The sequence below is a fragment of the Macroventuria anomochaeta genome (assembly GCF_010093625.1).
Source record: "Macroventuria anomochaeta strain CBS 525.71 unplaced genomic scaffold BU25scaffold_26, whole genome shotgun sequence".
In the NCBI taxonomy this organism is placed as follows: Eukaryota; Fungi; Ascomycota; class Dothideomycetes; order Pleosporales; family Didymellaceae; genus Macroventuria; species Macroventuria anomochaeta.
In genome coordinates, this window is record NW_022985387.1 from 262161 (window position 1) to 276046 (window position 13886).

At 52.6% G+C, this 13886-nt stretch overlaps 7 protein-coding genes across 7 annotated transcripts; 3 read left to right on the plus strand and 4 right to left on the minus strand.

The window, feature by feature from the left end:
• Nucleotides 1-36: 36 nt before the first annotated feature.
• On the plus strand, nt 37-3154 carry BU25DRAFT_492968 (ribonucleoside-diphosphate reductase-like protein subunit large). The gene is made up of 3 exons (XM_033711684.1): nt 37-122; nt 215-372; nt 423-3154. Exons 1-3 carry the CDS (start codon nt 104-106, stop codon nt 2964-2966), a joined length of 2721 nt encoding a protein of 906 aa, XP_033559518.1. The 5' UTR covers nt 37-103; the 3' UTR covers nt 2967-3154.
• A 432-nt stretch (nt 3155-3586) lies between these two features.
• Nucleotides 3587-4011, plus strand: BU25DRAFT_346271 (uncharacterized protein; the record flags this gene model as incomplete). Its single annotated transcript, XM_033703087.1, has 2 exons — nt 3587-3728; nt 3812-4011. 2 exons carry the CDS (start codon nt 3587-3589, stop codon nt 4009-4011), a joined length of 342 nt encoding a protein of 113 aa, XP_033559519.1.
• A 200-nt stretch (nt 4012-4211) lies between these two features.
• BU25DRAFT_412765 (uncharacterized protein) lies at nt 4212-5280 on the minus strand. The gene is made up of 3 exons (XM_033706874.1): nt 4693-5280; nt 4534-4644; nt 4212-4480 (listed from the first exon to the last, which is right to left on the minus strand). Exons 1-3 carry the CDS (start codon nt 4882-4884, stop codon nt 4316-4318), a joined length of 468 nt encoding a protein of 155 aa, XP_033559520.1. The 5' UTR covers nt 4885-5280; the 3' UTR covers nt 4212-4315.
• Nucleotides 5171-6150, plus strand: BU25DRAFT_473893 (DUF1761-domain-containing protein; the record flags this gene model as incomplete). Its single annotated transcript, XM_033710888.1, has 3 exons — nt 5171-5531; nt 5655-5959; nt 6016-6150. The coding sequence occupies exons 1-3, from the start codon at nt 5516-5518 to the stop codon at nt 6148-6150; spliced, it is 456 nt and encodes a 151-aa protein (XP_033559521.1). The 5' UTR covers nt 5171-5515.
• Nucleotides 6151-6793: 643 nt separating this feature from the next.
• BU25DRAFT_412767 (carbohydrate esterase family 4 protein) lies at nt 6794-7983 on the minus strand. Its single transcript, XM_033706875.1, has one exon. The coding sequence runs from the start codon at nt 7903-7905 to the stop codon at nt 7090-7092; it is 816 nt and encodes a 271-aa protein (XP_033559522.1). The 5' UTR covers nt 7906-7983; the 3' UTR covers nt 6794-7089.
• A 635-nt stretch (nt 7984-8618) lies between these two features.
• Nucleotides 8619-10196, minus strand: BU25DRAFT_432962 (FAD/NAD(P)-binding domain-containing protein; the record flags this gene model as incomplete). The annotated part of the gene is made up of 2 exons (XM_033708751.1): nt 8619-8803; nt 9062-10196. 2 exons carry the CDS (start codon nt 10194-10196, stop codon nt 8619-8621), a joined length of 1320 nt encoding a protein of 439 aa, XP_033559523.1.
• A 459-nt stretch (nt 10197-10655) lies between these two features.
• BU25DRAFT_460448 (uncharacterized protein) lies at nt 10656-13656 on the minus strand (the record flags this gene model as incomplete). Its single annotated transcript, XM_033710353.1, has 2 exons — nt 10656-13378; nt 13425-13656. The coding sequence occupies 2 exons, from the start codon at nt 13654-13656 to the stop codon at nt 10656-10658; spliced, it is 2955 nt and encodes a 984-aa protein (XP_033559524.1).
• Nucleotides 13657-13886: the final 230 nt, after the last annotated feature.

The window sequence follows — 13886 nt, forward strand, 5'->3', positions numbered from 1 at the left end:
AAACACTTAAAACCTCCTCCAGCCCCACCGCACTGTTCCTTCTCTCATACCACTTCTCCTCTTTCTATACCCATATACCCCGTAATATCTTCGCGTCTTCACCATGTTTGTCTTCAAGCGAGGTATGTACGCGCCAGTCTTGTCGTCTTGAGTGCTCCTCGAGATCCCTGCACTCCGCTGCACACCGTTACCGTGGCTGACAGTTGTGCACCAGATGGACGCAAAGAACGCGTGCAGTTCGACAAGATCACAGCTCGCGTGTCGAGGCTGTGTTACGGGCTCGACCCTGACCATGTCGACCCTGCTGCCATCACAATGAAGGTCATCTCTGGCGTATACCAGGGTGTCAACACAATCCAGCTCGACGACTTGGTACGTCACCATGAACGCGTCTATACCTCCTCAGTACTGACAGACGATAGGCCGCCGAGACAGCAGCATACATGACCACCACACATCCCGACTACGCTATCCTCGCCGCGCGTATCGCCGTCTCCAACCTCCACAAGCAGACGAAGAAGCAGTTCTCTGCCGTCATCCATGACCTCTACTCATATGAGAACCCCAAGAATGGCAAGAAGCAACCTATGATCTCAGACCGGGTCTACAAGATCATCCAGGACCACGCCGATGAGCTTAACAGTGCCATCGTCTACGACCGCGACTTCAACTACCAGTTCTTCGGCTTCAAGACACTGGAACGCTCATACCTCCTCCGCATCAATGGAAAGGTTGCCGAGCGCCCACAGCACATGCTCATGCGTGTCGCTGTTGGTATTCACATGGAGGACATTGAGAAGGCCATCGAGACATACGACTACATGTCGCAGAAGTACTTCACACACGCGTCGCCGACGCTCTTCAACGCTGGCACACCATCCCCACAGATGTCGTCTTGCTTCCTCATTGACATGAAGGAAGACAGCATTGATGGTATCTACGACACACTGAAGACCTGCGCGCTGATCTCCAAGACTGCTGGCGGTATTGGTCTGAACGTGCACCGCATTCGTGCCACTGGCTCCTATATTGGAGGAACCAACGGAACATCGAACGGTCTCATTCCTATGCTCCGCGTCTACAACAACACTGCTCGCTACGTCGACCAGGGTGGCAACAAGCGTCCCGGTGCCTTCGCCATCTACCTCGAGCCGTGGCACGCTGACGTCTTCGGCTTCCTCGACCTCAGGAAGAACCACGGCAAGGAGGAGGTTCGTGCTCGCGATCTCTTCTACGCTTTGTGGATTCCCGACCTCTTCATGCAGCGTGTCCAAGAGAACGGCGAGTGGACACTCATGTGCCCCAACGAGTGCCCGGGTCTTGCCGACGTCTACGGTGACGAGTTTGTCGCCCTGTACGAGAAGTACGAGAAGGAAGGTCGTGGTCGTGAGACCGTCCGCGCTCAGAAGCTGTGGTACGCCATTCTCGAGGCACAGACTGAGACCGGTAATCCCTTCATGCTCTACAAGGATGCTGCCAACAGGAAGAGCAACCAGAAGAACCTCGGTACCATCCGCAGCTCCAACCTCTGCACTGAGATCATCGAGTACACCGCACCAGATGAGGTTGCTGTTTGCAACTTGGCTTCCGTTGCTCTGCCCTCGTTTGTTGACTACAAGCGGGGTGAGTTCGACTTCAAGAAGCTCCATGAGGTTGTCCAGGTCTGCACCCGTAATCTCAACAAGATCATCGAGGTCAACCACTACCCCGTCGAGGAGGCACGCCGTAGCAACTTCCGTCACAGACCTATTGGTCTTGGTGTCCAGGGTCTTGCTGATGCTTTCCTCGCTCTTCGCTTGCCGTTCGAGTCTCCTGAGGCCAAGAAGCTTAACATCCAGATCTTCGAGACCATCTACCACGCTGCCTTGACCTCTTCTTGCGACACTGCTAAGGAACTTGGCCCTTACGCTACGTACGAGGGCTCGCCTGTTTCCCAGGGTCAGCTCCAGTACGACATGTGGGGTGTCACTCCCACCGATCTCTGGGACTGGGCCTCGCTGAAGGAGAAGATCGCGCAGTACGGTGTCCGCAACTCTCTGCTCATCGCACCCATGCCTACTGCTTCCACCTCCCAAATTCTTGGCAACAATGAGTGCTTCGAGCCTTACACATCGAACATCTATTCTCGTCGTGTGCTTGCTGGTGAGTTCCAGGTTGTCAACCCCTGGTTGCTCAAGGACCTTGTCGACATGGGTCTCTGGACCGAGAACATGAAGAACCGCATCATTGCTGAGGGTGGTTCTATTCAGCGCATCCCCAACATCCCTGACGAGATCAAGACATTGTACAAGACTGTCTGGGAGATCTCGCAGCGTACCATCATTCAGATGGCTGCTGACCGTGGTGCCTTCATCGACCAGTCTCAGTCCTTGAACATCCACATGAAGGAGCCCACCATGGGCAAGATTACCTCCATGCACTTCGCCGGATGGAAGCTTGGTCTCAAGACTGGCATGTACTACCTCCGAACCATGGCTGCTTCTGCCCCCATCCAGTTCACCGTCGACCAGGAGGCTCTCAAGGTTGCGGACACCAACATCGCTCGCGCTCTTCCCTCGAAGAGGCGTCAGCCTGGCTTCCAGCAGGCCGGTGTTGGCTCGCCTTCTTCTACCCCAGCTCCAAGGCCCATGTACGCCACCAAGACTCCCAACGGTGTTTCCGAGGCAGTGAACGGTGTACCAACACCGTCAGCTACCCCACCACCTGCTGCCGAGAACAAGCTCCCACCTGCGAAAAATGCTCTGGCCAGCAAGCCCTTCAAGGCTGACGTCGAGGAGGGTGACAGCCCCAAGCTGGTCGCCGCTGACTCTACAAGCAAGCCTGCTGAGGAGGATTCGTCGTCCAACAACAAGCAGGCTGAGGATGCAGATGACGACAGCAAGGAGCGCGATGGTGACATCTACGCTGAGGCTGCTCTTGCCTGCTCGATAGAGAACCCTGAGTCCTGCCTCATGTGCTCTGGTTAGACGGAAATTTGCTTGTTCAAGGGTGCTGTATATAGTGTTAGATGTGGGTAAGGCGGGCGACTGCCCTCATTTTCTGGCGTTGGTGGTTTGGGTACTGGGTAACGCAGGCAAGAGGAGGAACGATTTCATGAACTTGGATAGCGATGTAGTTGTTTCTGTAGTCTTAATCCGTGTACACCACGTTCTTCAACTATCTCTTCCAATTTGCACTCTGAGTAGGCGTGTGGTTGTTGACGATGGTACCCTTCATGGTTCGTCCTGCCTCTCCGATTCGTGCATTGAGATCAGCCGACGCTCACCCCGCGGTTCTTATTCCGAAACACCCCCGCGACGCCCTACAGCTGTACTCCCACGCGCCTTCCCGAGTACAAGTGTATAACTACCTGTGAACGACCCACTTCTGAAGTCTAGCTTGTGATCGAAGCTCGTAAGTACAGAAACAACTCACGCCCTCTTGCCCTCGAGCTTTAAGCAACACTCAGACTGACTACCTCGGCCCAAACAGCTCCCCCAAGTCCCACACAGCTCGATATATGCTTGCCCTCCGCACCCTTCGTACCTCGAACATTCTACTTCGCACCCCGAGCTTTGTAGTTCCACGATCGAGTATTGTAAGGACAATGGCGAGTTCAAGTGCGCCGCTGCAGGAATGGCTTGTCATTGTGCCGGATCATGAGGGTGCACTGCAGAAGCGTATTGCGGTCCGACAGGAACATTTGGGAGGACTGAAGAAGGACGATGATAGTTTTTGGCTTTGGGGCGGTACGTCTTCCCCCTCCCCCTACACCCACTCTACTCTACATCGGGCATATTGGAGGTCATGGGTGTATGCTGACAAGGAATAGGTGCTATGCTCGAAGAGCCGATCAAGGAGGGCGACGCCGGGCCACCGAAGATGAAGGGCAGTGCTATGCTAATTGGTGCCAAGACTAGGGAGGAGGTCGAGGAGAGGCTGAGGAAGGATGTTTATGTTGAGGGGGGCGTGTGGGATTTGAGTAAGGTGCAGATCATTCCGTTTAAGAGTGCGTTGAGGAAGGCTTTGTAGAGGAGACACGTTTTGCAGCGTGTTCTGAGGCTTGATGATCGTTGCGAATATCAATGAATTGTTTCACAGATTATGTATGGGTGGATCCGAAGGGTTTGTGGTGCGTGTGCTGTATCTTGCTGTTAGGTTTTGAGGCTCGGTTAGACAGGCACAAAGGCTGTGATTCTTACAAACTTTATCGTGCAACGGGAGAGCTGGTTCTAGTATGATGTATGTTCTATTGCCACGTATGTACGTTGGGCCCTAAGCACCAGGCCAGGGCAGTTCACAGCTACACTTTTAACACATGCTCTTCCTGAGTTCACTATGCGTTAGTAAATACGCCCTCTTGGAAGTCAACGACTATCGTCTTTTCCACCATCGCGGCGGCAGCGTCCTTGAACGCTTGGTGCGCAGGATCTTCCTTCACGTAATAGTCTCGCTCCTCCTCCGAACTGAATCTGAGGACGAAAGCGTGGCTGATTCCGTTCTGTTGGCACATGTCAGAAGCTTGTATGACTACGGATCCAGGGTCGCTGGTACCTGCAGGCCCTCAATGGACGTATCTTTTCCACCAGTAATCGACAAAATATACGGCCTGCGCGTGTCTGGGTGAACACACGACTTCTTCAGACCAAAGAACTTTGACGTGATCTGCATGATGTTAGGCCTATGCGCGCCGCGTTCTGGAGCATTTCGTACCTCCTTGACCGCGAAGCTAGTGGCCGTTTCCTTGAATTGGAACAGGACAACGTGCGTAGTGTACGGTATCAGTGGAGCATGGCTGCCAAAGAGATACGCCGACCATTGCACAATTGAATGGGAGAAAACAAACACACCCGCGACGCACAGGATGAACGTCAGGGCCCCAACAGCTTTCCGTGGGATAAGCATTCTGGCGGATAGGGGTTCCCTGTTCTTGCGCAAAGACGTGTGGATAGCGCGCATTCTTTGTGGGGAGATCGCCGAAAACTGGAGTCCTGTGCCTTGCGTCTTCAATTCGATGTTTGACGCGCACACGAGTGCAATAGAGACAACGTTGGCATTTTCCCGCTCCTTCGCATCCTCCAAGCCGTACTCCAGTGATTCACGTGAAGGGTGTGAGCACTAACCTAAAGAGCTCCAGAAGCGGCGTGACTGGCCATAGCTTCAGTCGCTCCTTCCTCATCGGTGACGTACCTGAACATCAATCTCCCACATTCGCGAGTCGCCAGACGGCAGAAGGACCTCGAACATCATACAATATCATCATGCCAAACGATCGCAAGTGCACAGTCCGGATTGCTCCAAGGCAGTGGGGCTGTTTGCCTCATAGAGACGGCTGAAGCTGGATTTCGTGATCCATTCGTCCAAGCTTGGCGTGACGTCACATTGTGTCACGGGTCGCCAGTGCAAGCCATCGTTGCGTGCCGCGAGTACAAAAGCATCCTGCACCGCTTGTCTGTCTGCCATCATCACCACTCAGATACCCATCACACTACTTTCCACCAACTCTTCCATCTCCTACACCATCACATCATCCACAATGGCCTCTCTCAGCTGTAAGTGCGCCCTTTGTTTACCAGCTTCAGCAGCTGGCAGATTACAAGCTCGATCACGCAATCTCTACGTGTTTTGACTTAAACACTACTTGATGCATCAATGGCTAACGTGGGATCCATCAGACCTCCCTCCCGTCAAGCCCTCTGCCATCGCCCTCGGCACGGCCTTCAACCACGCTGTCTCCCTTGCCGTCCTCGGCCCCGTTTTCGGTGACGCCTACCGCCGCGCACAGCAGGCCAACTCCAAGGAGGAGTACTTCCACTCCAAGGAGGCTGCCACCGCCGCCGCGTCGTGGGGTAGCTCCATTGTCGGCTCTGCCGTCCAGTCATACGGTGTTGGTGCTCTCATCAACGCTACCGGCACCCTCACCTACAAGGGCGCTGCTTACCTCGGCTCCTTGATCTTCTTCGCTTCCGCTGCTCCCTCTGTACGTCATCCCGCACTTCTTCGAATTTTCTTTGACTGTTTACTAATAATGGATAGATCGTCTCCCAGGTCCTCACCGAGAAGCGTCCTCTTGACACCATCGCCGTCGGCGCTGTTGCCCGCGTCCTCGAGACCGTCGGTCTCTCCCTGTTCCTCACCTACTGGGGCACCCGCACCAACCCCTTCGAGTAAATTGCTTGCTAAGAGTTGAGTGACTTGTTTTCCATTTTGGCGGCTTCGAATGAGTTCGTCAGTATATGGCGTCGTGGAGAATGAAGCGATATGATACGAGCCTACAGCAGGCCTGCTTCAATTATGATATGTAACATTACCCAATGAATTGGTTTAATTCTCCAACACTTGTTCCACTTCCTACTGCGCTTGTGATGTGCTCGTATCTCGTATCTTGCTGGCTTCGGTGCCGTCGAATGATGCGGCTATGTCCCAAGAGTATACAGCCAAAGGTTTCTGCTTATTTCTCCTGTGCTCATAATCAAGGCACAACATTTCGCAATATGTTTGCGGGTCCGCAGTGTCGACTGTATTTCCTCATCGTTAGTATCCGATCTCAGGGGATTGGTGGCTTGACACCTAATGCATGTGACCCGTGTTGAAGTGCCGTCGAAAGCTGAAGTTTGGTACACGTCAAACACCAAGCACGTCAGAACACGATCGCCGTTAGCGCCGATCATCAAGAAAAACGAACTTGGTTAAGCTCCAACGTCAATTCACGAATGCTAACATTGAACTAACACTTGTTATTTCTTGCAATTGGTTCACAACAAGTGTGGTCTTAGGATTACAGTGGATCGATCCAGATCCTAGATTCATGCCCAAATTTCCATGAATCTATGCTGGTGATTTTAGCTGCCCAGAGCTGTCTACATACAAGCCTCTAAGCTTTTCAGACATCTGCTTCGACATTTAGCGCTGCATTCACCCTGTGCACGTTCTTCTACTGCCTTGCTCTTGTAGCATCTGTGCGTTTGAGTGCGTCAGCGCATAGCACCTCTTGCATCTCGCTTTCACAGTTAACGCGGCTGACGGACCAAATGTTCGTTTCATAACGCGGCCCTTCGTAAAGACAGCGGCATGAACGGTCTTCGTCCACTGTCGTATAACATGCCAGCCTCAGCTTGCTCCACTTCTGCTCCCCACCCTCCCAGCCGCTTCAAGCAATCCCGTCACAGTCGTGATCGTATACCCCCTCCTCTTCAACTCAGGAAGCACCTTTCGTAGCATTGGTTCGGTCCACCCTCTTCTGTCGTGGCAGATGATAATCCCACCCGGTCGTGCCATGCTCAGAATATGCCTCGCATTTATCCCCGGATACGGAATCTGCGGATCATGCGGGTAGATACTACCCAGCACCATCTGATACCCCATTTCTTTGATTTGCGCGCGCATCCTTGTGCTGAAGAATCCGGAGCCAGGACGGAAATACTTTGGCGGTCGAGGCAACTCAAGAGCCGCATATGTGTCGTTTATCGCGCTCTCGACTTGCTTCATCTCGGACTCCAACTGCGCTAGTGATAGAGACCGGGAAGGTTCGTCGTGCATAGCGTGGTTACCGAGTTCCATCCCAGTCTTGACCATATCTTCCAAAATTCCTTCTCTTCCCGGAACCTGGCCCCCAATAACGAAAAACGTCGCCTTTGCTTCATTTTCCTTGAGCACTTCCAAAATCCCCCTCGTGTACTCTGACGGCGCATCATCAATCGTCAAACCGATCACCTTTTGACTCGTGGGCACGTGCCACAATACATCTGGCCAGCGGCGTTGAAAATACCGTATCAGGGTATTTGGAGGTTTGTAGATGCAGTAGAACGGGAAAATGAATATGAAGATTGTTGCGAACAGGAGGAACATTGCGAACACTCGTGAGCGGCGTGCGCGCCGCTGCAGTTTAGAGGGGAGGCGGAAGAGCCGGCACGTGGGGCGGTACATGGGGTACCGCTTTGTGGTGGTGAGGACCGGATGATCATGTTATGGTTGTTGAGAGAGACATTGGTGTATGGGAAGTTGGTGTTGTTATCTTAGTTGCGTGTTCGCAGGCTGTGAGCGATGGTTCGAAGGGGTTAGGGGTACAGGGATCATGCAGCTGGGATGGGACTAGCACGTGTGGAGCGAAGCTAAATATTTCTGCAGCGAGACTTCATCTCTCCAGTTCTCACCTCTGCAATCGCACAGCGCTCGAGCAGCGCGCCCCCCGTCTATCATGATCTAGACGAGGCGTGTACCAGGTCGAGAAGCCATGTGAGCAAGTTGCAGGCTTGCTATGCGAGCAGCCTGTTTATCTCCTGCAAACCAGAAGATGCCAATCATCACGAAGTCAAACGATATGCTCAGGAACGAATTTGTCACGCTTGTTCGAAAAGTCCACCTTCGCTACAAGCCCTCTAAGAATATTCCAAGAACGACTCCGTGAGCGTTTAATTGACCTGACTGCCGACAATTGGCTACTCGGGTCTCATTGCGCTCATACATACATTCTGTCTATTACACATCATCTTTCTCGTCCATCAAAAAAGAAAACGTTAGAACGCTGAAAAGATGTAACCTGTCCTTGATGCGCGAGAGATGAGTTGCTTACAACCTGAGTACTTCCACCTGAGGTGGAGGGGGTTTTGTCTTGCTGCCTCAAGCAGTTCATTCGCGCTTCACCGATGGTTCTCCGCGTCCTCGTCGTCCTCATCATCGTTTGTGCTGTCCTCGCCACTTCCATCTTGATCGTACACCTGAACACGCCCAGGGGTACGACGTTGGCGTTCATGTTTCTCCTTGGACTCAACAAGAGCTTCCACGGTACCTCGTTCAAGCCCAGCGAACGTGTCAACGATAAGCACTTTGCGCTATCTCGTTTGCCAGCCCCGTCTCAGCATGGAGCGATTCAAGACATTCACCGCACCTGCAATAACGTGGGTTCGCATACGTCCTTTCTCTCTCTGGTGCATACGGTTATCTATTCGAGGGTATCTAGATCAACCTTTCACAACAGTTTATCTTCTTTCGCAAAAAACCCCCCCCCCCCCCTACCCTCCCCTGACCAACCTCTTCTACAGCATCGCCAGACTTATATCCGCTCCCCTCCTCGCCCACACACCATCGATACCCATATCGAACTTCCCATCATCCTTATGCATAACTACCGGCTCCTCACTCCCCTCACTCCCATCCTGTCTCGGATTCCTAAAAATAACGCTCTTCTCAATTCCCAGCGTGAGATGAATCGCCGCCGGGTCCGTGACCTCATACTTCTCTAGCTCCTCCTCTTTCCCTTCCTGCCTGTTGAGAATATGCTGGATGTTTGCCGTAACGACTTCAGCTTGTTTAGATGCCGGACGAGCAGCTTTGTGTGCCTTTGTTGCTGCGATGTCGCCGAGGGCGAAGATATTCGGATACTTCTCATCCTGAATCTGCAGCGTGTCTTTGACCTTGATGAAAGCCTGCTCATCGATACATTTCGGCGCCAGGGACGCCAGGATCTCAGACTGCGGCACTTGCCCCGTAGAAATAACCACGAAATCAGCAGACACTTTCGTGCCGTCTTGTAACTCCACCTCAAATTCGCGTCCATCAGTGGGATACCCTTCCTCCGGCAGCTTGACTCGTCCGCGGCCCAGTACGGTTTGCACATCCAGCTCGACGAAGCGCTGTGAGACGACAGCGTGCAGATCGGGGTGGAATTTGCTCATTACGTGTGCCCGGGAGTGGATCAGCGTTACGCTCTTCTCTGGGAACAACTGTTTGATGTCTGTGGCCATCTGCACGCCCACCGCTCCACCCCCAATAATGACGATTTTCTTGCTGGCTTCCACTTGAGCAGCATGCTTCCTCAGATACGCCGTCCCATCCAGCTTCTCGCTCCCAGGCAGTGTGCTCGGTGGACTGAGTTTTGTTCCCGTAGTAATCGCCAGGGCCGCGTAGGGAATTTTGTTCGTTTTTTGTCCATCGAGATCGACGTCGCGGTCCAGAACGACCTCCTCTTTCGTCAGTGAGAGGACTTTGGCCTGGATGATGAGGCCTTCCTGGCCGAGTCTGCTCTTCTGGTAGGGAATAAACGCCTTGTGTGTATCGACTTTCGTCGTAAGCGCGTACCGCGGAAACGCGAATAGGTGCTGGAAATGACTATTCTTCTCGACCAAGAGCACTCTGAACCGTCCTTCTGATGTTTTCGTGAGCGACTCGGCGAGGTTCAATCCGACGTACGACCCGCCCACTACAACAACATTCTTCATTGTTGGTTTCGAGGTTGACATTATAGCTCTGAGCATGAGGGTATCTTTTGACTGGATGTAGAATGCACAAAGAAAAATGAGGAGGCGAAGCCGACTTTTTTGTACATGGAATTGGAGGCGTACATGTGCCGGGCGTGCTGCTTCTTATCTGATCGAGCGCCGTTGTCGGAAGAGTGTTTAGCAGGGTTATCAGATCTTGAGGAGCTTCTCCTATTGGGTGCTTTGCGTGATTCGGTGATTCGGGCGGCCGAGGCGGCATGTCCGGGACGCATGTCCGGGACGTATGTCCGGTAGCTGCAACGGAGCTCCGTGACAAAGCTTTACCCACTTTCCGACTGCAACTCCGCGCGTACGTGGTCGATAAGTGGTGATTCGATAAGAGTTTGGGACTCGACTTATAGTTGCATACGATCTATGGGTATGAGTCAAAGTAAATTGGGCAGACTGTTCGGAAACGGCTCATCTTTTCCATTTCTTCCACGCGTTCACAAAAGTTTCCTCTCTGTGCATCTCATCCCTTCCGAAATCGTCACCAGCATGGCCAAGCCTGCCCATATCAACAACTGGTACCATACTCGGCCTTCCATGAGCACACATGAAAGGGAAAACACAGTCTGCCAGCTTTTTTACCAAAGCCTTGCACCCCTCTGTGCTGAGTTTGTCGTTGAACATGATCGCTGACCGACAGGCGCGAGAATTTACCATGTCGACGAGGCCCGGTGGTGAAGTAGCAATCTTCTTGACCCAATTTGTGTGATGCTCATTGGCCGCAGCTTGGACGAGGGGTGGCGATTCGACGTACTTCCATGCTGCAGATCGCAGAAAAGAGATCAGGACTTGAGGATCAGCTTTGCAGCGCTCTGAGATAACGAGTGGTAGAGTGGTGACCGAAAGTTTGCATGTGTCCTTCTCTGTCATGCCAGTTCTGCTTCCGAGAGGAACAGAGCTGCTGATGTCATACAGAATGCCCCAGGCGGCGAAATTTGGCGCAAATGTTTCGAAATGTGTATATTCGTGCGGTGAAATTGCAAAGTGCAATGGCTTCTCGAGGTTGACGAATTTGACGGAAGAGCTGAGTCCAAGCTTCGATTGGTAGCCTGAGTGCGTATCGCTGTGCACTGGTCTGCATAAGTCGCTCAGAAGTGACTCGACTTGAATGCGTTCGTCTGCCGCATGCTGATCGATCAGGGCCATTATATCGGCAGTCAAATGTGCCTCGCAATTTGTAGACGAGCCTGCCATTCTTACTAAAATGAACTTTCTGTCAACTTGTGAGATGACTTCAGCGCTGCGTAGGGCATTTTTCGATAGCCTGGCTGAGCTCGAGTCTGCAACGTCAAATGCCTTTTGCATGTCAAAGCGAGAGCAATGCGTGTGACTATGCTGTGGGCGCTGGCTTTCCCCTTGCTCCAGCTTATCCTGAAGCGACATCTGTTGAATGCCTTGCTCACTTGGCTTGAAAACTGGGTTATCCCAAGTCTGCAGTAGACCGTCCAACCATGGTGTCTTTACAGGCTCGGCAGTGGCAGATTTGGGGGCTATCCGAAGTGACCTGCTTGTATTCAACCGCGTGGTTGTAGGCAACAAAGCTGCAGGGTCCGTTCGAGGTTGTCGAGGCGGCATTACGCATCCGGTCCGAGCGTTAAGGAGATAGGTCTTCTTTGTTGACAGGTCGGTCCACAACACAGTCTCATCTTTATCGTCTAGCGCAGAAACAGTGTTGTTCGAGGGCTCCAAAGAGGGTGTTATCACAACCTCGCCTAATGCACCCTGGTGAATGGGGGCAATATCGAATGCTGCATACTCCTGTTGGCTTTCACTACAGGATGGCTGGCCCACTATGCCTTGCAAAGTTGGAATGGAAAAAGTTTGAGGATGAGCGACCATCTGGGCTTTCTGTGTGAAGTGTGTCGCGTCGAAAAAGCTGGACTTTCCACTCTTGATGCGCGACCAGTCTGCAAAGGCTTGTGGGCGCGGCTTTCCAAGTGAATTTTCTAAAGTCGCCATAGCCCGTCTCTTGTTCTTGGTGGTATCTGTCGCTGCAGGCCTCAAGTCTGGTGTTCCCATTGAAGATCTTGCCGGTGTGCCCAGTGAAGCTTGACGCTTCCTCGACGGTATGCTGTTCTGCTCATCTGAGTCGCGTGAGGACTTCGATGCTATCTTGGGTTGATATGATGACTGATTCACTTTTCTCGGACGGAAGTGATGGACTGATAGCCATTGCGTAATCATGACGCTGAAGATGTCTGCTACTGCCTGCAGATCGGTCTCGTTTTCGATGAAAAGGTCTTCCAGCACATCTGAGGCATGCCTGTCCTTCAACGAAATACGCAAGTGGAACATTGGATACCTGTCCACACCCTTCCGAGCCTTGAGTTGCCGGTTGGTGTAACCGTCGTTCTTGAAACGTCTGTCTGATTGCCGGCGAAGCTTTTCTTGCTCATTCACGTCGGCGTCATCCTCGACGGTGCCGAAACTGGACATCGCGAACAAACGATTGACCTGGTCATAAAGCTCGTTACCACCGTTCTCACTGGACAGTGGTCGTAGTCCGAATGAAATAAACTGTGCGTGCTTGGTAGGTGCTGGTTCGAGCGAAATAGCTCCCTTCACTGATATGGCGGGTGTCGAAGCGGACGCCGGCACCCAGGAGGCCCATTCGTCGATAGCGATGTAGTTTGCTTGTGTCATGATGTGGAGTAGCGATGATAGATGTGTTGACCGTGGTTTTTCAATGGCTGCGCTTCGACTGTTTCCTGCTACAGCTGCGTTCAATGTGTTGAAGCTCACAATGGTCTTGTTGTCACCGTCTCGAATCTTGAGTGAGACTGGTCCTTGCCAACTCAGAAGAAGTCCCACCGTATCTCTCTGCAGGGTATCGCGTAGTCGGTGTTGCTCTGCTTTCTGATCCGTGACCACTGCTCGTTGTTTCACGCGCACTGGCATGTTCCCAAACAAGTTTCGAACCGTGACTCGTGTTCCATGCTTGCCGTAGACATGATTTTGTGCAGTAGTCGGTGTTTGTCTCTCGATGGCTTGGGCATGGTGGAACGATATCGAGTTGTGCGAGCGGTACGCGTGGTGATGTGATGTGATTGTCAAGAGAGACATTGCCGAAAGAGAGGCAAGAAAGGTGCCATGCTGACCGAGATGAGGTTCATCTGACTGATATTTCGAGGTCCCTTGAATGTTAGTATGTATTGTATTTGGTGCATACTGTGTACATACGATAGAGCTTTCCTAAGCCACCATCCTCGCCGAACTCAGCAGGAGGTATGCCCAAGCCATCGTCCTCGACAGTACAACCACCCCGCGCAAAATCGACCGTGACATCTATCCTGGATGCTTTGGCGTCTAGAGAATTCTTGAGCAGCTCGAGAATGACCCCAGTGAGTGACACAATAGCCGTTGAGGACTTGATTTGGGCAACAACCTCAACTGGTAAGGGCCGAATGGACATGATACTCTTCATCCACCGCCCTCGTGAGCGAATGACGTACAGCAATCCATGTCGAAGCTTTAGATTGTGATGTTCCAAACAAAGTGGGGACTGGCAAGGGAAGCCAGGAAAGTCGCGACCCACCGGCGCGTCGATGGCTGCTGCATCGTCATTGCTTGGCGCAGCGGGCCGCAGCTCCTCGTCCAGGGTCCAGCCGGGGGAGCAGCCAATTGCTCTTTCTCTTGTGCTGC